Source organism: Podarcis bocagei (genome assembly GCF_964188305.1).
Source record: "Podarcis bocagei genome assembly, chromosome: 4".
Taxonomy (NCBI): domain Eukaryota; kingdom Metazoa; phylum Chordata; class Lepidosauria; order Squamata; family Lacertidae; genus Podarcis; species Podarcis bocagei.
Genome location: NC_138128.1, coordinates 49,161,145 through 49,184,662, shown reverse-complemented (window position 1 = coordinate 49,184,662; position 23,518 = coordinate 49,161,145). Strand labels below are relative to the sequence as shown.

Sequence of the window (23,518 nt, the reverse complement as noted above, 5' to 3'; positions counted from 1 at the left end):
CATTGCATCTGTGCACTAACATTGCGGGAAAGCACTTTCCAAGGTGGCTTGTGCCTTCTCACTCCGAAAAAAGATTTATGACTAGCATCATAAAAGACGGAGTCACAGAAATTCAGAACATTTTTCTACCTGATATATAAAATGCTGTTTAGTCTTTCATGACTAGCGTCTCCCACAGAGAGAAGCATGAGAGCAAAGCGCAATTGTATCAAAATAACAGGAAAGAAAGTTACAAACAGAGTTTGGGCAGGGGTTGGAGCACAGTACTTTTTGCCTCCTTTGGAGTACTTTCCCTTTCAAACTCACACCCTGCTAGACATGCACGCATTAGAAATTTCCCCAAGATTTCAGCATACAGTTTGAAAACAAATCTTGACTTCACTGGGGCTTGTGGGAGACTCAATAACTGCGTTTTAGCTTCCTTTCATCCTGGTGAAAGCAACTTGGAGGGAGGTTGAAGAAAGCAAGTCTGGTTAATGTAACCACTCCTTATAAGTCATTCCGCAAAGACCAAGTTACAGCAAAGTTCAGAAGTACATAAGAACACAGGGAGCTCCCTTATACCAAGTCAGACCATTGGTCCATCTGGCTCAGTAATGTCTATACAGATTGGCAGTGGCGCTCCGGGATTTCAAGGGAGATGGTCTCACTTAGTTCTACCTGGAGATGCTGGGAACTGAACCCAGAACCTTCTGGATGCACAGGACATGCCCTGCCATTGAACTGTGCCCATCTCTTTTGGCATTTCCTGACACTCATGTGTTACAAGTTCCTTTGGGCTGCAATAAATGAGGCTCCACACCACCATAATGTGTATGTGATAGTTTCAACCGCATCTTGCATTCCTACTGCTTAAAAAAAAATGTCCCCAAACTCCTGCTACCATACCTGCCATTGTTCAGGACATGCACACAGATTGCATGTTCATAGGCATACTCTAAGTATAAATTATAACATCGGGGGCATGTGTGTCCCACCTCCTGCCTCTACGCTGCCTGCCTCATGTGCTAAGAAAGGAACTGCCCCCATTCAGCTTCTATTTGTGTTTCTTCTTCAGATCGTCATTAAGAACCGAAGTTAAAATGCAAGTAACTTTTCCTGCTGCTACAATACTTTGCAGCTGGGTGCCAATTACATAATAACAGCAGAGAAGAAAAAGGCCCCTTGGGTGACATTATGTATCAGTTCTTGTACTCCCCTGCCAAGGGAGCAGTTCGTGTTGCAGGAACCAGAAACACTCTGCTGAAAGACCAAAGTTTTAGCCCTCCCCTCTCATCCTCCTGCAAACCTAGCAATTGGCACAGTGACAGGTTGTCTGTCATGCTGCTGTAGATATTGTGCTATTGATTTCCAGCACATAGGGAAAGCCAGACCTGTTTGACAAAGCAAAGCTGTTTCTCATGTTGCTTCTTGCATCCCATTCAGTTTTATTTAGAGCTGAACAAATTGCCCTTTTCTAATTTGTAAACCATCTTTGTGTCTCTTCCGAAGGCCTTGAACTTGCTTTTCTTTCCATTTCATTAATTGGAAGTTTAGACCTAAGGGAGCTGCTTGACGACGTGACTGCTTCCGCAGGGAAAAAGAGAGAGAGAGAGAGCAGGAACAACATGTGTTTCTGGCCAATGGCTTCACCGAATTGTTGAATAATGGAGCTGGAAGGGAACTTGCAGGTCATCTAACTCAACCTCCTCCACAGTGCAGAATCTGCAATGCAGGAGGCAACTACAGCAAGCCCTTGGATGCTCTGGGTAGCCTTTTAAAGGAGGATCAGACTATGGAAGATAAGTCTATCAAAGGCTTGGTGGTGAATAGTTCTGAGGCAATAGTCTTCCATTGCTAGGGAAGGAAAGGCTATCTGTGCCCTTTTCTGGGCTTCCTAGAAGCATCTGAATAGCTATCTCACAAAACAATATGGTGGTAGTCTGATCCAGCAAGGCAGGAACCTCCAGGAACCTCCATATTTGCTTTGGCTTCTTCTCCAGTAGCAACTGTAAGAGGGAGCTAATCACACACACACCAACCAACTACTGTGTCTTATATGGTACAACCAAAAAATTCCAGGGACTTAGCTAAATTAAGGAAATTCATAGGTGACAAATTGCCCAGCTCCTTCCTCCTACAGCCACATGTGTGCTCTAAACAAGCTAAGGGAGCCTCCTGAAGGATGTGAGATGAGGTACAAGGCTACTGGATGGGGAACTTTCATGAACTTCCTTAACATCACTTACCTTAGGACTCAAAGTATTAAAACTTTGGACTGTTTCCACCTTTGCTGGCAACCCCTTGTACCCCATCCGGAAAGGAAGTTGTCCTCCACAAGGCACAAGGGGGTGCAAGAGTCAGAAGGAAATGGGGAACTTTTATTACTTGGGATTCATTAAGTTAACTTACCATCATATCCAGACCATTATGTTCCCATCTTTGTTTCATGACTTTTCATTGCCAAAACCCTCCCTTACTGTGTCTGAACTTTGAATCCACAGTGGTGTCTTATGTTATTCCTTTTCTAGCCTGTGGTTTATAAGGCGGCCTTTGATGCATTTTTCACCCAAGAGTCTGCTGTATACTCAGGCTATACACCATACCCCAAAGCTGGATTTGACAGGTAACAATGCATGCACAATCTGTGTCAAATTTATCTGTTTTTCAGCCATACCAATTTTTCCTAGGTAGCAGGGATAAAGGGAATGTTCTTGGCTAACAAGAAGATTGACAACCAAGTGAAAACTTTCATCACCTACAATAAAGGAAGAGACTGGCACTTGCTACAGGCCCCAGACACAGATCTGAGAGGAAACTCGGTTCATTGCCTCCTGGTAAGTGAAGGTTTGTGGGGACAATGGGGCAGGGGGTGGCTTTTTGTGACAACAGAATGACATGATCCATTAAAAATGAATGCATCTTCCTCCAGGGTTGCCTCTTCCCCAGTAGTACATACTATGTGAAAACTCCATTATGGAGGTTTCTAGCATCTCTGGAATGAGAATCAAGCTGTTATTGTATTTAAGGGGGGAGCATGTGCATTACTGAACCTTTTCCCTGATGCATTCAGTCTTGGCAATATAGGATGGACTTTGTGCCAAGTCAGAACACGAGATGGCAAGAGGGAGTTCTTTGTAGGTGCAAATGGGAGACAAATTGGATATTTGTATGCTTAGATATCTTAGGGTGACCCTGGTGCGAATAATAGTACCAGATGATGATATGGAAATCTACACAATAACTTGTGGTAAAATGTGTGACTTCTTGTCTCATAATCTTATTCTCTCTAAAAAGTATATGTAGGACCTTTGCTTAAAATGGAAACAAATACAGTGGTACCTCGGGTTACAGACACTTCAGGCTACAGACGCTTCAAGTTACAGACTCTGTTAACCCAGATATATGTAGTACCTTGGGTTAAGAACTTTGCTTCAGGATGAGAACAGAAATCGTGCTTTGGCAGTGCGGTGGCAGCGGAAGGCCCCATTAGCTAAAGTGGTACCTCAGGTTAAGAACAGTTTCAGGTTAAGAACGGACCACCGTTCTTAACGGTGAATGGCTGTTCATGAAAGGCTGTATATTTCCCTTTCCTCCAGTCACATGCACCTCACTAACTCATTTCAGCAGACCAACCTAATTAACACCTCTTGGACTGTCCCAGTGCCCTGCTGTCAATCCAATAGTGAAGATGCACTATCAGAGCAATTCTGTATGGTGATGAGTTCAAATATTTACCCCTAACCCCAAGAAGGACAAGGAAACCCACCTGGGCTCTTGCACTTTAAACAGCTCACAACAATCTGGGACCAGAGCAAGTGCCATAGCATTGCACATGTCCTCTAGGCAGATATTTGAAGTTATTGCATAAAGGGCAGAATGCCTAGCTTACTCTTGATTATACATGTAAAGATTAGGATCAGGAAAATGAAGCTGAATTCTGTAGAGATGTGTCAGCCTTGCAAGACTTCTCTCCCCACATCTACTTTTCATTTCTCCTAAAGTTTCTTGGCTAGTCTGCGCTTCTTTGCTCCTCACCCGATCAGGATTTGTCTGCCATCTTGTGGTCCTCAAGGGTACTTAAGAAGGAGAGGGTAGAACTTTTCCTCCAACATATACATAAAGGGTCATCATATTGCGTGGAAGTCTGTCAAATGGCAGGTGTAAGAGATTCAGAGAAGACTGCGAAGATAGGGCAGAGAATTCCCATAGGCCTCAGAGAGGAGGAAGGGGAGCAAAACACGCCAGCAAAAGTTCAGCTTGTGCTGTGCCCACCAAAGCAAAGTAGGGGAGAGTTGCGTTAAACTTTTACCCTGTAAAATACAGCAGCAGTCTTAAACCGCCCAATATGAAAGTATTAAAAGGAGAGAGACTGAGGAGGCAGTTACCTCAACTGTGTTGCAGTGCTGAGTAAATTACTTCAAATTGCTCATGGTTTAAACATGCCAGGGAAGTGGTGGTGTGTATGAGTTTGGTTTTTAAAGATGTGTTTCCCAGCTTGCCCTTCAGAATAGATAACATTATCAAGGCACATAAGTCTTCATGCCTTTTGCAGATGCTCTTCAGCCCACCGAGTTTGCTGCTTTGTAACATCCCCAGTTGGATTGCTACAATGTGTGACCCTTACAAGGCTGTCAGTTACTGTTATGGTGTTTGGTATATTGTTCTTGTGTAGTGACAGGCTCATTCATTTGATTCCGCTCTGCTCTGCTCTGCTTGCTTGCTTGCTTCACCCCCATCTCTTTTGTGTTGCCTTTTGTGACATCAACAAGAGATCACACCCTACCTCCCAGTGCTTGGTATCCTACTCACCTCTTGGCAGCACACGGCATATTGACTTCACCATACTGAAAGCCTCTCTGAAGAGGCATAAATGCTGAAGAACATGAAGAACACTTTTCCTCCCAGGGGTCTCACCTTGCATTGGGCAGGCAGGGGAATGAATCATCTGATACAAAGCTTGTTGGCATTTAGTGGTAATCTGCTTCCCAGTGGCTTTTGCGGTTATTTATTAACTGAGTAAATAACAGGTTGGGAAGTAACCTTGGTAGGCCTTTTGCATGTGTAGCCACTGAGATTGTTTTGATCTTTGAGGGATTATGCTAGCCTCTGGAGAACATTACAACCCCGGGCATTTATTATTTGTATTCACTGTTCTTCTCTTCCTGCCACCTGCTGCCAGCAACCGCATTGGAGAGATGCTACAGATTTTTTTTATAGTTATGATAGAGCTTTGCTGTGTGTTGGGAGAAAGATACCTGTTCCTTCTCTGTAAAATAATAAAAATAAAAATAAAAATAAAAGCATCACTGGAAGCAGGAAGGTATCCCTCTGTTTGCTCTCTGAATCTAATGTCATAAGTATATTTCAAAACAAATAAATAAGAACTAAGAGGAGACCTGCTATTAGGCAGATGGTAGGCCAGCCACTTAGGTTGCAGATGTGGGGACAGTAGCACCAGTGCTGTGCTGGTGACAATACTTATACTGGGCTGGCTACTTTACCTGGCTGCCTTCTCCCACTGTGTCACAGACCATGCCATTGAGAAAGGTCTCTGACTGAGCAAGCAGGCAGGCAGGGAGGCAAACAGCTCAGGCCAAACAGTTCATCAGGCACCATTCATCCATTACTCTGCTTATATCCATTTGTTTAAGCAGCCAACCAGCAGGTGCCAGGTGGCTTGGTGAATCAATAGGGACAGATGTTATAGAATCATGGAATTGTAGAGTTGGAAGGGACCCTGAGGATCATCCCTGCAATGCAGCTGTCCCATACAGGCATCAAGCCTGAAACCTTGGTGTTAACTGGACCATGCTCTAACCAACTGAGCTATCCAGCCTGTTGGAGGGCAAATCTCTGTGTGGGGTGCCCTTCACCCCCTGTGGTAGCCTGTCATCCCCAGGTGTGTTGGAGGACCTGGTCTGGTCAGCTTCCATATGTAGACTAGAATGCTAGGTGAACGGGCATCACCTTGACTTTTGCTTCGGTCTTAGGCTGGCAGTGGTATGTTGTTTGATAGGGCAAATACCTCTTTCTGTTCTAAACTTAAAATTTTAAAACAATAGCTAACACTCATGAGATGAAAAGGATTTTTGCTGTTGATTTCAGTGCAGTGAGAACGTTGCTTCAACACCAGCTAAAGGTCACATGTGAATGGCAGCAGGTGGATGTGGAGACATGCCTAATGGTTGCTGTGCATGGATTTCTTAGGGACACAGAGCCTTCACACACACACACACACACACACACACACACACACACACACACACACGTCTGTGTGATCCTTTAAGGTGTTCAGGTAGGACATTGCCACAACATCTTTGGCAAACAGCTGATTGACACAGTCACTGCTTTTAGCAACTGCTGAATATGTGGAGCATACAAGTGATTTAAGAACAATGGCTATTGTGGCACCTTAAAGACTTGTGAGCTGGATTCAATTTCATCAAATGCATGGGGTGTGATCCTCAGTTGTCAGTCACACAAACACAATGGTGTAAAGGGGGGGGGAATGTAAAGTCTGCAGTTAAATAAGAGTGGGTTTTTATTTATTTTTTAAAGTACAGTTTGTGAGAATTCAGTTATAGCCTAAATTTATGCAAAATTATTTTTCACAGTGGCAGTTATTGGTAGTAACACAGTGATCTTAGCATTGCTTAATAAATCAAACTTAGGGGATGGGAAGGAAAATCATTTTCTCCATTTAGACCCAAATGAATAAAATTGAACTTCTTAATAAATTACAGTTTAGCAACTTCAAACTGGAGATTCCCTCTGAAGTGTCTTTGGAAAGTCTACCCTATGCTCTCTACTACTTACATGCATTTTCTCTTTTCTTTCCCCAAGCCCTATTGTTCCCTTCACCTACACCTGAAGGTTTCAGAAAATCCATACACTTCAGGCAACATTGCCAGTCGAGATACTGCTCCAGGCATCATTGTGGCTTCTGGTAGGAAATGTTTCAGTTCTATGTATAGATGTCTGCATCACTTTTTACAACAAAACAACTACACCACAAACTGGCTTATAAGTATAAAACCAAATTTACTAGAATAATAGCTATAATAGAGATAGACTTATAACCATTCAAACAACAAACATACTAAGGTCCCATGTGCAAGACAAAGCCTGGAGATACTGTAAACATGGAGTGGATAAATGTACAACTCTATCTTAACAAGTTACATGTGCAGTAAATGTTATACAGACTGGATAAATGAACTGTTCAACAACCGTGTCTACAACACTTTTTAGACTGAGAGTTGAACTCTTCAAACTGCAGTTAATGTGGAATAGTGGTCACAAGGCTTGTAATCTCACCTCTGACACTAGAGGGCTGAACATATTATAGAGGCCTGAACATGTCATAGTCTCTCACTTTCTAGTTCCCCACCACCATCATCGAATCATAGAATTGGAGGGTCATTTAGTCCAAACCCTACAGTGCAGGAACTGAACGTCATGAAAACAGTACTGATTTATCTTACAGGTTTGTTGTCACCACATAGTGCACTTTAAACATAATGTTTGAAAGCTCTGTATAAATGCTTATCATCAGGATTCATTTACGGTACTAAATTGGCCATGTGGTGTGGTTATCAAACCAAAAATACACATTCTTAAGTTGTTAACTTCAGATAATTGTGGGGTTTCTTTTACAGGTAATATTGGAAATGAGTTGTCGGACAATGATATCAGCATGTTTGTTTCATCGGATGCTGGAAACACGTGGAGACAAGTGAGTAGCAAATGAAAACAATTGCCAGTGGAGGCCAGGTAATGTAAACTACTTGCAAAAAGTAGCTGTGCGGTGATAGGGAATCTGTAGCTCAGAGTTGCATGTGCCGCTCCTCCCCACCCCGGTCTCTAGATGTTGCAGGCCCACTCCTGCTCTTTGAATTGCTACTCTGGGAATTATTTCTTGTTCTACATCATGTGTATATATGGGGATGGGGGGTTTTTTGGGGGGGAGATGTGTTTGAGTAGAAGTGGCTGCTACTCAGTGATGCAAGTTGGGATGAGGGGACCCTGCACTGAGTTGTAGAGTGAGGGGAGCTAGGCAAGTCTGTTGCACAAGGGCTGATGAGCATCACTGGTTCTGGCGGTGCTTCAGCCAAAATTCACAAACAGCCAAATTTAGGTTAAATACAGAAGTTATCCCTGAATATGATTCAGAAAATTCTCACAGCCTGACTGAGACGCAGTCTTTGTGAACTCACTGTGCAAGTTGACTCAGTCTGTAGGAGTTACTCTTCAGTGCTCATTCAGTATTCATCAGATATCTGTATTCTCATGATATTTTCCTTAAGAGTCTTTCAACACAAGTCATTACATTTACATCCTCAAGATTTATGCGTTATGGAATTTTCTTTTTTTAAAAAAATGAAGTCGTAAGAACTAGAAATGTACTTTGTTTCTTCAAATGAAAGCTCAGCGTAGGAGCCTCGAGATGCAGAAATCTTACCCAGTAGCAAATTCTCAACTTGCACAAATTCTCCACTTGCACAATGACTGAGTGGAACCTAAAAATATGCACACCCCCAATAAAGGTCATTGAATTGAAGCCACTGCTACAAGATTGGAAGAAATGCAATCTATCGCCAGATCAGTTCACATATTCCAGGACCCATGGTGGGGGGTGGTGAAGGTGAGATCAAAGTTCAGGGGATCATGCTCCCATTATTGAAGGAGCAGAATCATAATGAAACAACACATTGGTTAGAAAAAGCAACCACCATAAGTATAAAGTATGATGTAAATTCAGTTAAATATTATCTAAATCAAATATCTTTAATACGGTCAGTGACCAGGAAGTTAAATATTATCTTGTGACCAAAAAGGGAAATTGTTTCAAAAATAATGAGTCTTCTTTTTGTCTAAATCAGGCATAGACAAACTCAGCCCTCCAGATGTTTTGGGACTACAATTCCCATCATCCCGGACCACAGGTCCTGTTAGCTAGGGATGATGGGAGTTGTAGTCCCAAAACATCTGGAGGACCAAGTTTGCCTATGCCTGGTCTAAATGGATGCTTCTTGTAATAACTGCTGCTTGCCATGCTGTTTGGGCCTTTTGGGTACCACAGAAATTGACTAACCTGGAGGATATTAATTTTCTTCAGTTGCTATAAGAGTCAGCCCCACAACCACAGAATGTTTAGCTGGTTTATGTCCTTGATGATGCACCCAAACAAGTAACATTTAGCAAGTAAACTTAAAGCATCCTGGAGCTAATAAAACATCAACTGTATTAGGAGTAAGACTTCTGTATTTACAGAACACCTGTGTGCTACTCTTTTAAAGGCAATTTATTAGGGCTTTTATGAGTTTTCAAAGTGCTTGTGTAGATGGCCACCCTTGCACAATAATAAATAATAATAATGAATTTTATTTATATCCCGCCCTCCCCAGCCGAAGCTGGGCTCAGGGCGGCTAACAACAATCAAAATAGTCCAACATTCTAAAACATTCATTATAAAATTAATTAAATCAAATTAAAATCAAATTAATGGCAACCAAATTAAAATCAAATTAATGGCAACCATCAAGCAAAATTTTGTGCAGATTGCCAGAGGAGGGGGTCAGGCTGCGCCCTGACAAAAGGCCTAGTGGAACAGCTCTGCGGCCCTGCGGAAGGATGTCAGGTCCTGCAGGGCCCTAGTCTCTTGTGACAGAGCGTTCCACCAGATTGGAGCCGCGGCCGAGAAAGCCCTGGCTCTAGTTGAGGCCAACCTAACCTCTCTGTGGCCTGGGATCTTTAGGGTGTTTTTATTTGCAGACCGTAAATTTTTCTGTGGGACATACCAGGAGAGGCGGTCCCGTAGGTACGAGGGTCCTAGGTACGAGGATTAGGTCCCCAAATCCTCATGAGCACCGTCAGGCAGCAGAGCAGATACTTCTTGAACTCCTTGGATGGCTTTGGGTTCATTTGCTTGGAATATGTGAAAAGAAATTTTTTTTGGGGGGGGGAATTCAAGGCTTGTACATTTTACATTTGATATTTTCAGTAAGAAGGCAGTCTTAATAATAAGGGCTGAGTTGAACAATCTTCCTCTCCAGATTTCATGGCAAGAGTTGTGACTCAAAACTCAAAACTTTTCACAAAGCCATACCAGAGCCACAACCTAGGGCTTCCTGCCCTTAGGAGCCAACCCCTAGGGCTAAGGTCTTTTGCCCCCCCCCCATAAAATATTTGAGAGGGGCGGGCCCCAACAAGGTTGATGGGCACACTTTGTGATTGATTATGCAGGGAAGGGCTTACCTGCTCCCCATGTTTTTTTCAAGTGCCTTCATCTGATACAATTCTAGATGCTGTTGTTATCAACATTATAGCCAGTCCTTTTATAACACTACCATAATCTTTTATATCCCCTTTATAACATTACCACATTCTTAACAGCCAAGCTACAGCAGGAACTAAGACGTCTAGGTGCTTAAATAAATACTTGCCTCTATTCTATTTTAATTCATTGCCTTTCTGGTTCTCTTGTTGATCCTTGCTCCTGCTCTTATTATTTTATGAGAACAGGAAAGTGCCATTCATTATTTACATTCCCTTACTCGCGGTAAAATATTCTTATTAACTTATAATGCAAGTCATACTAACTCTATTCCTTGGTTATCAGAGCCTTCAGAAAATATTGCAGATTCCACCACCATCACAAGATAATCAGTGAAATAAAGGCAAATAGAAACCTCTCCTAAAATCCAACAGAAGTATTAATTAGAAAGTAAATTTGACAGTGCAAGCCTATGCATGCCTACTCAGAAGTAAATCCTGTTGATTTCAATAGGACTTACTCATAGTCTAAGGCTTTGCAATCCTAAGCACCTTTTAGAATAGGTCTTATTTGAATTCAGTAGTACTTGCTTTTTGTTAAAATACAAAGCTGATATAGCTTAATAGCTATCTAATGCAGTCTTATCCAACCTAATGCCCTCCAGTTGTTTTGACCCACAACAGCCATCAGCCCTAGCCAACATGGGGCTAACAGTCTAAAGCAGTTTTCCCCCCTGTTTTTTCTTATGCTACACTTAAATAGCCCTAAATATCAGCCCCAATAAGCAGCACACATTTGGGGATTATTATTTTTTCCAGATTTCATGAATATCCCAGGGGAAAGCTATCCACAATTGCACATACAGTGGTACCTCGGGTTACAAACGCTTCGGCTTACAAATGCTTCAGGTTACAGACTCCGCTATCCCGGAAGTAGTACCTCGGGTTAAGAACTTTACCTCAGGATGAGAACAGAAATCGCACAGCGGCAGCGGGAGGCCCCATTAGCTAAAGTGGTACCTCAGGTTAAGAACAGTTTCAGGTTAAGAATGGACCTCCAGAACGAATTAAGTTCTTAACCAGAGGTACCACTAAGGCCTTCAGGAGCCCTAGAATTGTGGCCTAAACACTGGAATTGCATCCATTCTGGGAATGGATGCAAGGGTTTATGGGTTCATCTTGAATTTCACAGAGAATGTCCAATCTTTTCTTAAATGCTGGGTGCAACAATGTTTCAGTCACTGGGAGGCTAGAGGCTGTGGCCTTGAGAATCTGAATTGGGTCTTGCCAGATCAACCCCTGTCTTGTTCTAGATGGTCCATCAGACAGATCAGAGACAGTGAGAATGGCAAATGGAGCACCTTTCTTGTCCTGAAACCATTAGCTTCACAGAGGTTCTTGGTACTATAATCCATGCAAGGTTTAAAATCCAAGAACACAGTACTTAGGCGTGATGTGCAATGTAGTGGTTTATTGTTCTGCACATCTGTGACCTTATTTAGGATATGTCTTTCTCCATAATATCCAGCACCTCCACTGATTAAGAGATAAGGGGGATGCATTCAGATGCAGTCTCCAATCATTAGCATCACTGAGTGGAAAGCGAGAATAGCAGTTGCCATTTTGAAGGGCTCTGGCACTCTGCTGACTTGACAAGTTACGCAGGTAACAAATTAAAGCTGAAGCAGCATTTAACAAACCCTCTGGCAGGAACCCCATCCCCATCCTATCACGCCTTTTGTTACCTATTTTTGATATGAACAAGAGAATAAAAATAACATTCTAAAAATAACTCTGGCATTGATCCAGAAAGAGAGAGAAGTACAAAAGAAGAGCCTTGCTAAATAAGACTAAAGACTTATTTTAGTATTCCGTTCTCATTGTGGCCATCAATAAGCCTGAAATCAGGTCATGATCATGAGGCAAGCAAACCACATCAAAGCCTGTTCCTGCTGGACTCATCCCCCACCCCCACGCCCCATGGTGCCACCTACCACTAGTAGAACCCAGGTGGCTTGGTACTTTTTATATTGTGAAATATAAATTTCACATAAATTACAATAGGATGAAATTCAATAGGATCTGTGAATTTCTTCTTTAAAATACCTGCTTATCAGTTACCATTCATAAGAACAACCTTCTGTTCATCTCTCACACAACTAGAAATTGCGATTTCCAAACAAGTTCTTCCTCTCTCTACTCTTTGTCCCCCTGCCTGAGTACAAACATGTAATGAGCTTTGGCAATTAGGTAATGAGATGGACAACAATGCATGGTTGTTGCACATCAGTAAATATGTTTTTAGTCAGTAGTTGGCGTTTAATTAAAGTGCAATAACTACCCTCGTAAAGTGGAGTCAAGTACATACTTAAGTGGAATTAACAAAGCAAAGAGTAAGTGCTGAACTGACAATAACTTAGCCTTCTAAACATATAATGTTGAGGGTCATTGCTAGCATGCTGAACTCCAAATGCATTTATGGTTGCTGATTTAAAACATATACAACGTATAGATATATTTATTTATTGGGGGGGGGGGAGAGTTAATTCCTGAAAACCAAAGTGGTATCTCTAGTGAACAAGACCCTCTAGTGGGTTGAAGAGGAATTCCTTATCTTTCAGGTAAATCACCTTGAGCCTTTATTTTTGGAAAAAGGGAATACAAATAATGATAATACAGTGGTACCTCGGGTTACGAACTTAATTCGTTCTGGAGGTCCGTTCTTAACCAGAAGCCACTTTTGCTAATGGCGCCTCCCGCTGGCACACACCGCTGGCACACAATTTCCTTTCTCATCCTGGGGCAAAGTTTGCAACCCGAGGTACTACTTCCAGGTTAGTGGAGTTTGTAACCTGAAGTTTTTGTAACCTGAGGTACCGCTGTATCAGCATCAAAAAGGAAATCATTCTTACCCACAGCGCATGTTATTCTGAGTCCATATTTCTTGTTTCAAACAGCACATGCTTAAAGGCCCCATTTGTACTATATGTTTAGAACAGTATCATACCATTTTAAACAGTCATGACTTCCCCCCCAAAAATCTTGGGAGCTGTAGTTTGTTAAGAGTACTGACTTTTTAGGAGACCCCTTCCCCCCTAACAGTGGCAATTCTTAAGAGTGGTTTAACAGTCAGTCACACTTTCTCCCTGGAAATTTTGGTGAACATGTCTGTGATTTAGACCCCCTCAGAGCCTGGTGGTTGGTGTCATCTCTGTGGTTGCTTCCAATGACATTTCAAAACCTCAGTCCGTGTATTTACATAGCAGACAAGCAAAGCACTTCTCAAGAAGTCAAGTGCCATTTGCATGCAAAGCAGAACAATGGGGGTGGGGGCAAAGATGGGGAACTAGCCTAAAGCAATGGGTTGTTACCAGGGATGATTACTGCTGCATCCAAGTACATGTGAAGAGGGGCTTGGATTGCAGCAAAATCCTGCAAAACTTTTCTAAGCTCAGTGTTTGTGTATTTGATATATTGAACCCTAGCAGAATCACAGAATAGACCAAGGCCATTAGGAAGTCTTTTACTGATATGATTGCAAAACTGTGACCTATGTATCTCAGTGTTGCCTAGAAAGCATGCGTTCTCAGACTAAGGCAAGTTAAACTTAGTCCTTTTTTATGTATTTCTCCAGATCTTTGAAGAAGAACACAGCGTTCTTTATCTGGATCAAGGTGGGGTTTTGGTTGCCATGAAACATACGTCGCTGCCTATAAGACATCTCTGGTAATTACTGTAACTTCTCTGATCTCATTAGTTATGAAGTCCTTCATTATATATTACACGCCATTGGCAATCGGGCCGTGACTAAATATTTTAACTAAGTGTCAAGATATGCCAATTAAGAAACTGACATGCTTTCTCTTTTGATCGCACTAAAGCTATTATTACAGTTTCACACACAAGATGTGCAACAGAGTAAACCCTTTAATGGTCCTATTGTCATTTGGGTTGATATTAAGGAGCTGAACTCCTTTACTTCCCCTGAGGTTTGGGAGCCTGGAATCAAAAAAAATATTAGTAATCACAAACCCTTCCATCTTCTAATCTGACAAAGTTCCATATATTCTTTTTATATACATGATAAATCTACTGTTTAAGAATCCTGCAGGATATATGGATAATTGTAACCCCCCCCCCCGACAGTGTTTTGCATTTATCAACACTGAATTTTATCCATCTACCATTTTACTTCACATTCTTCTAATGCCATGAGATTATTTTGAAGACTCACACTCAGGCCACACTGCTTCACATGGCATTCAGTATATGACGTAAAATCAATGCCCGTCCCATGGGAAATCCTATGTTCATCTTTCTCCACTGTTAGTGCTTTGATATTTAAGACACTTACACGGCAGGGAACCATATTTTGTGGAACTTTGCAGTTCCTAAAATTTGTTTGCGATAAGCTGTCTTGTACAATGTAGCTCAAGTTCTTGAATCTGAGTCATTTTTGCCATGTACAGCAAATAGGTGGTTCCTTTTCTTTACATCTTCTTAAACAGTGTTTCCCCCCAAAAAAGTTGTTTTCCATTTGTGTTTTCATTAGGTTAAGTTTCGATGAAGGAAGGTCCTGGAGCAAATACAGCTTCACATCCATCCCACTCTTTGTTGATGGTGTTTTGGGAGAACCTGGAGAAGAGACTTTGATAATGACGTAAGCAGAGAATCCATAGTGAATATATATAAAAGCTAATAATCAGATGAGATATCATTTCTCACCTTTGAAGGCAAGGGAAAGACTCTTCATTGCTACATTTAAAATGATCCCAAGAATGTTGTACATTTTTGTTAATTATATCGTAAGTTATGTCACATTTCTTACATTTCATAAAAATACACAATTTTTTTTGTAGTACTTTGGGCATTTTACTTACATTATAATTAATTAGTTTAACTGAAGGCAGACATTGAACCGATTGTAAAACATGCAGTTGGTAGACAAACTTAGTTGGAAGTGCTTCACTTGCTTTATTTCAAAATAATTTGCTTCTAAGTATATCTTTAATGGGATGCGGGTGGCGCTGTGGGTAAAAGCCTCAGCGCCTAGGACTTGCCGATCGAAAGGTTGGCGGTTCGAATCCCCGCGGCGGGGTGCGCTCCCGCTGCTCGGTCCCAGCGCCTGCCAACCTAGCAGTTCGAAAGCACCCCTGGGTGCAAGTAGATAAATAGGTACCGCTTACCAGCGGGAAGGTAAACGGTGTTCCGGGTGCTGCGCTGGCTCGCCAGATGCAGCTTTGTCACGCTGGCCACGTGACCCGGAAGTGTCTCCGGACAGCGCTGGCCCACGGCCGATAAAGTGAGATGGGCGCACAAACCCCAGAGTCTGTCAAGACTGGCCCGTTCGGGCAGGGGTACCTTTACCTTTTTATATCTTTAATATTGCTGTTTGAATTGCCACTTGCCTCATGAGTCATGTGCATCAATCCACTAACAGCAGTTTCATATGTCATGCATCCATCAGTGATGAGTACTGAAGAAAATATTTTGAATAAATCCCTATTGCATTTTTAATTTGCAATTTTTCTTTTCTATTATAAATTTATAACACATGATGAAAAACCCAACACACTATTTTGACACCACACATGTGCAAACACTGATCTTGGCAAGTTGGGAAGAACAAAGGACATTCGGAGTTTTGAGAAGCTAGAAACTACTCACTGGTATTGCTCCACAAACATATTGCCACACTTACTTCATTGTTATGTGATAGAGTTTTGCATTTAGTTCAGCTATCTGGGCTACTATAAATTCACTACAGGTTGATTCAAAGATACTAAATATGGATAAAGGTATGCTTTTACTCAAATGATTACGTTTTCTGGTAACAGTTCAGTATGTTTTGTGCAGAGTTTTTGGGCACTTCAGCCATCGCTCTGAATGGCAGCTGGTGAAGGTGGATTACAAGTCAATCTTCGACCGACGGTGTGCTGAGGACGACTACCGTCCCTGGCAGCTTCACAGCCAGGTAAAAAAGTGTGCGCCATTATAATCTGTGACCAAAGATACAAAGTTCTGTTCACCCTGATTTATTTGCCTGGCCTCCTGTAGGGATCTGATATATGCAAATTCCAGCTGTGGTAATAGGGCACTTACAGTAGAAGGTGGACCTTGGGCTTGCCGATCAAAAGGTCACAGTTTGAATCCCCACAACGGAGTGAGCTCCTGCTGTTCTGTCCCAGCTCTGCCAACCTAGCAGTTCAAAAGTACACCAGTGCAAATAGATAAATAGGTACCACTGCAACAGGAAGGTAAACAACGTTTCTGTGCACTCTGGTTTCCATCATGGTTTAGTAATGCTGGCCACATGACCCGGAAAGCTGTCTGTGGACAAACAGCAGCTCCCTCGGCCTGAAAGTGAGATGAGCACCGCAACTCCATACTGTAGTCGCCTTTGACTGAACTTAACCCTCCAGGGGTCCTTTACCTTTTTTACCAACAGGTTTATGTTTATCTGCATTCACACGCACGCACACACACTTCTTTGCCCGAGTGTTTTTGATTTCTTCAGCTGGAGTCTTTGTAGTGTTAAGGAAAGAGTGGCCAATTTGCTTTGAAAGTGGAAGAAGGCATAAAACCACTAGCTATTTCTAATTTGGTAAACAAAGAGCCTCAAATGGGAGGGTGGGTGTGTTTGTGTTGGTATCCATCTATCATCTATCTATCTATCTATCTATCTATCTATCTATCTATCTATCTATCATCTATCATCTATCATCTATCATCTATCTATCATCTATCTATCATCTATCTATCTATCATCTATCTATCTATCTATCTATCTATCTATCTATCTATCTATCTATCAATCTATCATCTATCTATCTATCTATCTATCTATCTATCTATCTATCATCTATCATCTATCATCTATCATCATCTATCTATCTATCTATCATCTATCTATCATCTATCTATCTATCATCTATCTATCTATCTATCATCTATCTATATATCTAATCTATCTATCTATCATCCATCTATCTATCTATCATCATCATCATCATCTCTCTCTCTCTCTCTCTCTCTCTCTCTCTCTCTCTCTCTCTCTCTCATCTCTCATCTATCTATCTATCATCTATCTATCTATCATCTATCTATCTATCTATCTATCTATCTATCTATCTATCTATCTATCTGTCATCTATCTATCATCTATCTGTAGGGATAAACCTCACCATTATGAGGGAGTGTGAAGTGGAATTCTATGTCATGCTAAGAAAATCATTTCACCAGCACAAGCATTTCCTCTTGCCAGATCAAACACTCTCCCCTTTCCTCCCCTTCTGCCCTGCTCTGGGAGTTCTCCCAACCCTGAACCTCCCTCAGAGCCTATTGGGAGTGAAGGGTGCATTGGGAGAGGAGAGGAGCAAAGCCCTGTTGTGGAAGCAGGACTGGTTGTTTTGGCTCTAAACCACATAGCTATTTGATTGAATCCATCCTATTGTTTTTCTCTTACCTCAGGGAGAAGCATGCATCATGGGAGCAAAAAGGATCTACAGGAAGCGTAAGTCAGAAAAGAAATGTATGCAGGGCAAGTACGCTGGAGCCATGGCATCTGAACCATGTGTCTGCACAGAGGCAGACTTTGACTGGTGAGTACCGCTTTCAGCATTTTAGCAAGGCTATAGTTTATATGGTCCTGATAATGAACACAACGTTGGCAAGGGAACTGGAGACTAGGAATGCCTGAGGAATTTGTTTTCAGTGAATCCCGATGTGAACTGACTTGATCCCACTTCCCAGTCTATTCAAATGAGGAAGTAATTATTCTTGTATTTCAAATTTTGTGATATAATTCTAGGCTGAAAAATGCATTAAAATGCATTTGTATTGTGTGATGAAATACATATTTAAATATAAATTAGAGTATTGATTTCCCTGCAGCTTTTGTGTTTTTTTAAAAAATAAATAAATGCACAAATCATTCCAGACAAGCCTTTTCCAAAGTTTGCTGCAAAATATGTAGAAGGGGATTTCTTTTCTTCCTCTAAATCATGAATTTTCCACACCAGCAGTCACAATCACCATATTTTTTCCCTCTTTTGCAAGTGGTTAAAACCCTTCTTACTACCACCTTTTAGCACTCAGTCTGGGAGAAAAATTTAGCAGGAGCTGAGAAAAGAGAAGTGAGAAATACTGAAAAGTATTTTGTATAAGATTTGAGAAATGGTTTGAGGAGAGGAAATTGGAGGACACCCAGGGCCCCAGGGAGTTGGCACTTATATTCCTTTCCATCACTTGAATGCCAGGGAGGGACAGTTTAGCACCCTGTTGATATTTTGCTTTTTGTATCCTGGTTTATATGAATTACTCCTGCACTCAGCTGTAATGTTGTTTAACTGCATATAAATTCTTTTTAATTGCAATATTTTATTTCATAAAGTGTGTTCTTGTCAAAAATGTATGCACTTTTTATTTTGTTTGTGACTGCTGAACATAGTGCAGAAGGTAATTTATTGTTTTAAGAATTGACATTTAACTAGTAGTGGGACAAGATTTTAAAACACAGATATACGCAATGGGTACTAATCCAAACATTTCATTCTACTATGGCAAAGAGGATCAGACTTTGTCTGAGGTGTGCAAGTAAAATGCCCTTCTCTTGTGAAAAAGGACAATAATGAGTAGTGCATTTCATTACCTTTAGAATTTCGCAGCAGGGAGCAGATTAAGATTACAACCCTAACTCCATTTACCTGAGAGTAAGCCCCATTGAATTCAGTGGGACTTACTTTCAAGCAGACATGTTTTAGGACTGCAATCTTGGTGCATATAGGCTGCCTCTGGCAATGAACCATTTTGTGCAAATTGACAAACAATATGTCAGAAACAAAAAAACAATGAGGCACCTGTCAGGACAATAGCAATTATATATCAATGGATATGTAAATTACATACATTGCAAAGCAGTTTTCATGCCTAGTTATGTATAATGTGCACATGTTGTTGTCTTAAAAAACAAACTTGCTGTAGAGAATTAAGTTGAAAATCATTCATAGCAAAGAATCTGTGCCATGCAGGGGGTTGAATGGGTGAGTGAAAGAAAAAATGATGGATAATTCATTTCCAATGGATGCCTCCAGCATCAATATTGTTTTTGTGGGGTGTTTTACCAATATGTAGATACACATTTGTGTATCAGGAGAACACTATGAAAAGAGAATCGTCATGCAATCATGCATACTTATCACATCAAGGTTCCCTTTCTGCACTATTGTGTCATGGGGCTGATGGAGAAACATTCAATTTTAATCAGAAACTTCCTAATTTGCACTTCTTGTACTGTGTTGGGGGCCACCCAAAGTGTCTGGGGCAACCCAGTTAGATAGACGGCATATAAACAATAAAATTCTTATTCTTATTAAAACAATGCATGATCTGAAATGCAATTATCTTTGAAAATCTGCAGTTTCTGAATCTTGTGATGCAGTTCTCCAGACAACGTATGCAAAAATGTATATATTAGGGGAAAGTCTGTATAACAATGAGGAACTTATTTTTAAAAATTCCAAATTGCCACAGAAATGTGAAGAACTGAATCTAAGGATTGAAAAATGAAACAAAGCCTATCTGATAGATTGATCCATCCCTAATGATACCTGATTCTTAATACAAATTTTACTAATCTTATGTTCTCAGATGCAGAGCATGAGATAACTCGCATCAAATTATGTTTTCCATAGTTCAGGGTATTGTAGAAACAGCACTGGTGTCAGACATCCATTTATTTTTATGTCTTTCCAAAGTAAATTTTATGCTTTCCACAATTAATTATTCAAGCACCTACTACTTTTTTGTTGTTGTTGTTGGGGTGGGCATGAAAAATCTGTATTTACCCCAAAATAATGATTTAAAATAAAATAAAAAATAAACACTTACTTTGTAACTACAGCTTGAAACTATTTCACCAGAAAGGTTTGAAAAAAAACAACAATGCATGTTTCTAGAAACAGAAAGTAATGTATTGTCAAAATGATCTTTGGAAGAATGAGTGAGTTACAAAACGGGAAAGGAGTCAGTTTAGCAGAGAGATTACATTTGCATGCATTGCCTGTTTCTCACTACCAGGGGGCAATAGTGTTTCAGAAATGATTATCACAATGAAAATTGTGTACAGTACTTGGTCCTAAGGACAATATTACCTAGCAACTGCCTAGAAGCCAAATTGTATTTATTTAGGTAGTAAATGGATTATGGAGTGACACATATGTTATTAAAGCATTTATTTACCAGGTTTCCCAGCATTTTACTGCAGCATGCAAAGTATCACTCCAGCTGCAGATTTTATTTTTTATTCTGTATGAAAATGAATCTCGACATGTTTTTTAAAAATGGATCATTTCGTTTTTGTGCTAGGTTGGCTGTAACAGTGACCTCCATTACTTGATTAATGCCCTAACTTGCTTTGCTAAAGCACCATGAGTCAGAAACAGCTTATCTTTATGTGAGGATAGTAAAAGGTAAAGGGACCCCTGACCATTAGGTCCAGTCGTGGCCGACTCTGGGGTTGCAGCGCTCATCTCGCTTTACTGGCATACAGCTTCCGGGTCATGTGGCCAGCATGACTAAGCCACTTCTGGAGAACCAGAGCAGCACACGGAAACACCGTTTACTTTCCCACCACAGCAGTACCTATTTATCTACTTGTACTTTGACGTGCTTTCGAACTGCTAGGTTGGCAGGACCAGGGACCAAGCAATGGGAGCTCACCCCGTCGCAGGGATTCGAACCGCCGACCTTCTGATCGGCAAGTCCTAAGCTCTGTGGTTTAACCCACAGTGCCACCCGCGTCCCTATGTGAGGATAAAAGACTTCATAATCAGAACAGACCTCATGGTGTGTCAAGGAGGCTTCTGTACCCAAAGTTATAGCCCTGCTTCAATAATTACATGTTTGATATGCCCCCTTTCCTCCACCATGTAGATGATGGAGTAAGTGTTGGGACCACGACATAAATTCCTGAAGGTGCAGAATTCCCCCCCTCCATTTTTGCTCCCCAGTTTGAGGAAGACAGATTCCACACATGGTACCTCTCTGCACTAGGGGGCATTCACATGTAAACCTTGCAGTTCATATGACCACCATGGAAGGAACATAAGGTATACTACTCACCTACCAAATGAATGCTCCAGGCAATGTAAAAGAAGAGTTTGCTGGATTAGGCCAATGACCTCCCTAGGCCAGCATCCTGTTCTCACAGTGACCAACCAGATGCCTATGGGCAGAACCTGAGCACAACAACATTCCTCACCCCACACAGTTTTCAGCAACTGGTATTCTGCTGTCAAAACTCAGATATCAACATGGAGGATAGGATACACCTCCTAAAATGGTGGCACTGATCCAAAGATTAACTGAATTATTATTTGAATCTTCTTATCCAAGTCAGTGATATTCTACATATAATCATGCACACACATAGACCTTACCTGGTCTCCCTCACACCTCCCCGTGGGTTTTTAAACCTGAAAAAAAACCCATAAGTGTTAAACCTCAGTGCATGGAAAAGCTACTGGAGCAATCGTTACAGTATGGGTAACTATTACGATCGTGTGAAAGTAATAACGTAACATGCAGCACAATCTTTGTTTGCTCAGAAACATGTACCATTGAATTCAGTGAGGCTTATTCCAAGGTAAAGTGGGTTTCATGATTGCAGCCTCAGGTGTCAGGCTGTCAGGGAACATGTCAAATACCTGTTTCAAACACCAGATGTCTGGCTGTAATGCTATTGATCTTAGTGCACTCCCATTTTCAGATTTAAGTAGCGGGGTTCATCCTTTGTCCCAATTGATGCTGATGCTTGTTGATTGCAAGGCAGCCTGTTGTGTCTGCAGTTAGGCAGCAATTTGTTGTTATCATCAGAGTTCTGTGTGCATCAGAGAGAAGACAAGAAATTCATTAGATTACAGGTCTGCAAGGTGAAAGAGTGATGCTAATGCCTCTCTAGTGAGATGCAAAGGAGTTGCTTCTGTCATTTCTCAGCATATTTCTCTCTCTGTGTGTAGGTAGGTGAATGAATGGATGTAAAGGCAGGCAGGCAGGCAGGGAGTTGCCAAAACCAAAAAATGTTGCAATCAAAAGTCAGCATCTGTTTGCTTACTGCAGAGAGCTAGTTTTGTGGTAGAAACATACAAATGTATCTTAAATGGAAGTTAAAGTTGTTGCTGTTGTTTCACTACTTGTCCTTCAATTTAAAATCACAAGCTGGGCTATAGCACTTAAAACACAATGCTAAAAGCCCTGTTCCGTACCCAATAAGCATGGGACGCCTTTGCCTGGCAGCACAGGGGCCCATAGATTGCAGCAAAATGCTGGGCAAGATTTTTGCTTAGTATCTTCTCTGTGTGATGTGCTCATAGGAAAAAGCTATCCTTGTTGCAGAGGGGAAGGGAAGCCTATACAGTGGTACCTCGGGTTACATACGCTTCAGGTTACAGACTCCGCTAACCCAGAAATAGTACCTCGGGTTAAGAACTTTGCTTCAGGATGAGAACAGAAATCGTGCAGCCGCGGCGCAGCAGCAGCAGGAGGCCCCATTAGCTTAAGTGGTGCTTCAGATTAAGAACAGTTTCAGGTTAAGAACGGACCTCCAGAACGAATTAAGTACTTAACCTGAGGTACCACTATATATATATATTTTAAAAATGATATTTATTAAGTTTTCAAAGGAAAAAAGTTACATAAGTAAAATAATTAGACAAAAAGACAACAATAAAAATAAAAAAAGAAAAATACAAAATACAGAAAAAAGATAAAAAACATTTTAAAAAGAAGAAAAAACACATCAATCTTTCCATATCATATATTCATATCCTTGCTTCCCTGACCTCCTCACACCTCCCTTTTTTGTATTCCAGTTCAGTTAGTTAATTCAGCAGTTTCTTTCCCTCTTTATTTTTGTCTTAATCCTTTAACTTAATATAATATAACTTTGAGTTCTCACCTATTATTAATCCATTTTTCATACACCTTTAAAACATTGCTGCTTAAACCACTTAACTTCATTCTGACATCATTCTAACATTCATTAATTTTGCAATATTTCTGTAAATAGTATTTAAATTTCTTCCAATCTTCTTCCACCGAAGAAGAAGAGAGCAGGCGGGGGCGTGACTGGCGCCCCCTGGGGGGCATGACACGTGCCTTGGGGAGAGTGGCGCGGCACCCGCAGAGGTGTGGTGCGCGTTCTGGGGGCGTGATGTGCTGCCTGTGGGGTGTAGCATAGTGCTGCCGGGGGTGGTCCGTTCCC

At 41.2% G+C, this 23,518-nt stretch overlaps 1 protein-coding gene and 1 long non-coding RNA gene across 9 annotated transcripts in view; one reads left to right on the top strand and one right to left on the bottom strand.

Annotated features, from left to right (window-relative positions):
* The window catches only part of LOC308585912, a 77,607-nt gene extending 72,728 nt beyond the window's left edge, over window positions 1–4,879 (bottom strand). The window contains exon 1 of the long non-coding RNA XR_014007675.1: window positions 4,792–4,879. This is a non-coding gene — a long non-coding RNA (uncharacterized lncRNA). The remainder of the gene's footprint in view (window positions 1–4,791) is intronic.
* Window positions 1–23,518, top strand: part of SORCS1 (sortilin related VPS10 domain containing receptor 1) — a 496,054-nt gene that overhangs the window by 314,192 nt on the left and 158,344 nt on the right. For all 8 annotated transcript variants that reach the window (XM_081192000.1, XM_081192006.1, XM_081192004.1 and 5 more), the window contains exons 10-16: window positions 2,670–2,816; window positions 6,826–6,928; window positions 7,641–7,717; window positions 13,892–13,983; window positions 14,810–14,917; window positions 16,114–16,231; window positions 17,728–17,858. In XM_081192000.1, coding sequence (XP_081048126.1) covers window positions 2,670–2,816; window positions 6,826–6,928; window positions 7,641–7,717; window positions 13,892–13,983; window positions 14,810–14,917; window positions 16,114–16,231; window positions 17,728–17,858 — 776 coding nt within the window. The remainder of the gene's footprint in view (window positions 1–2,669; window positions 2,817–6,825; window positions 6,929–7,640; window positions 7,718–13,891; window positions 13,984–14,809; window positions 14,918–16,113; window positions 16,232–17,727; window positions 17,859–23,518) is intronic.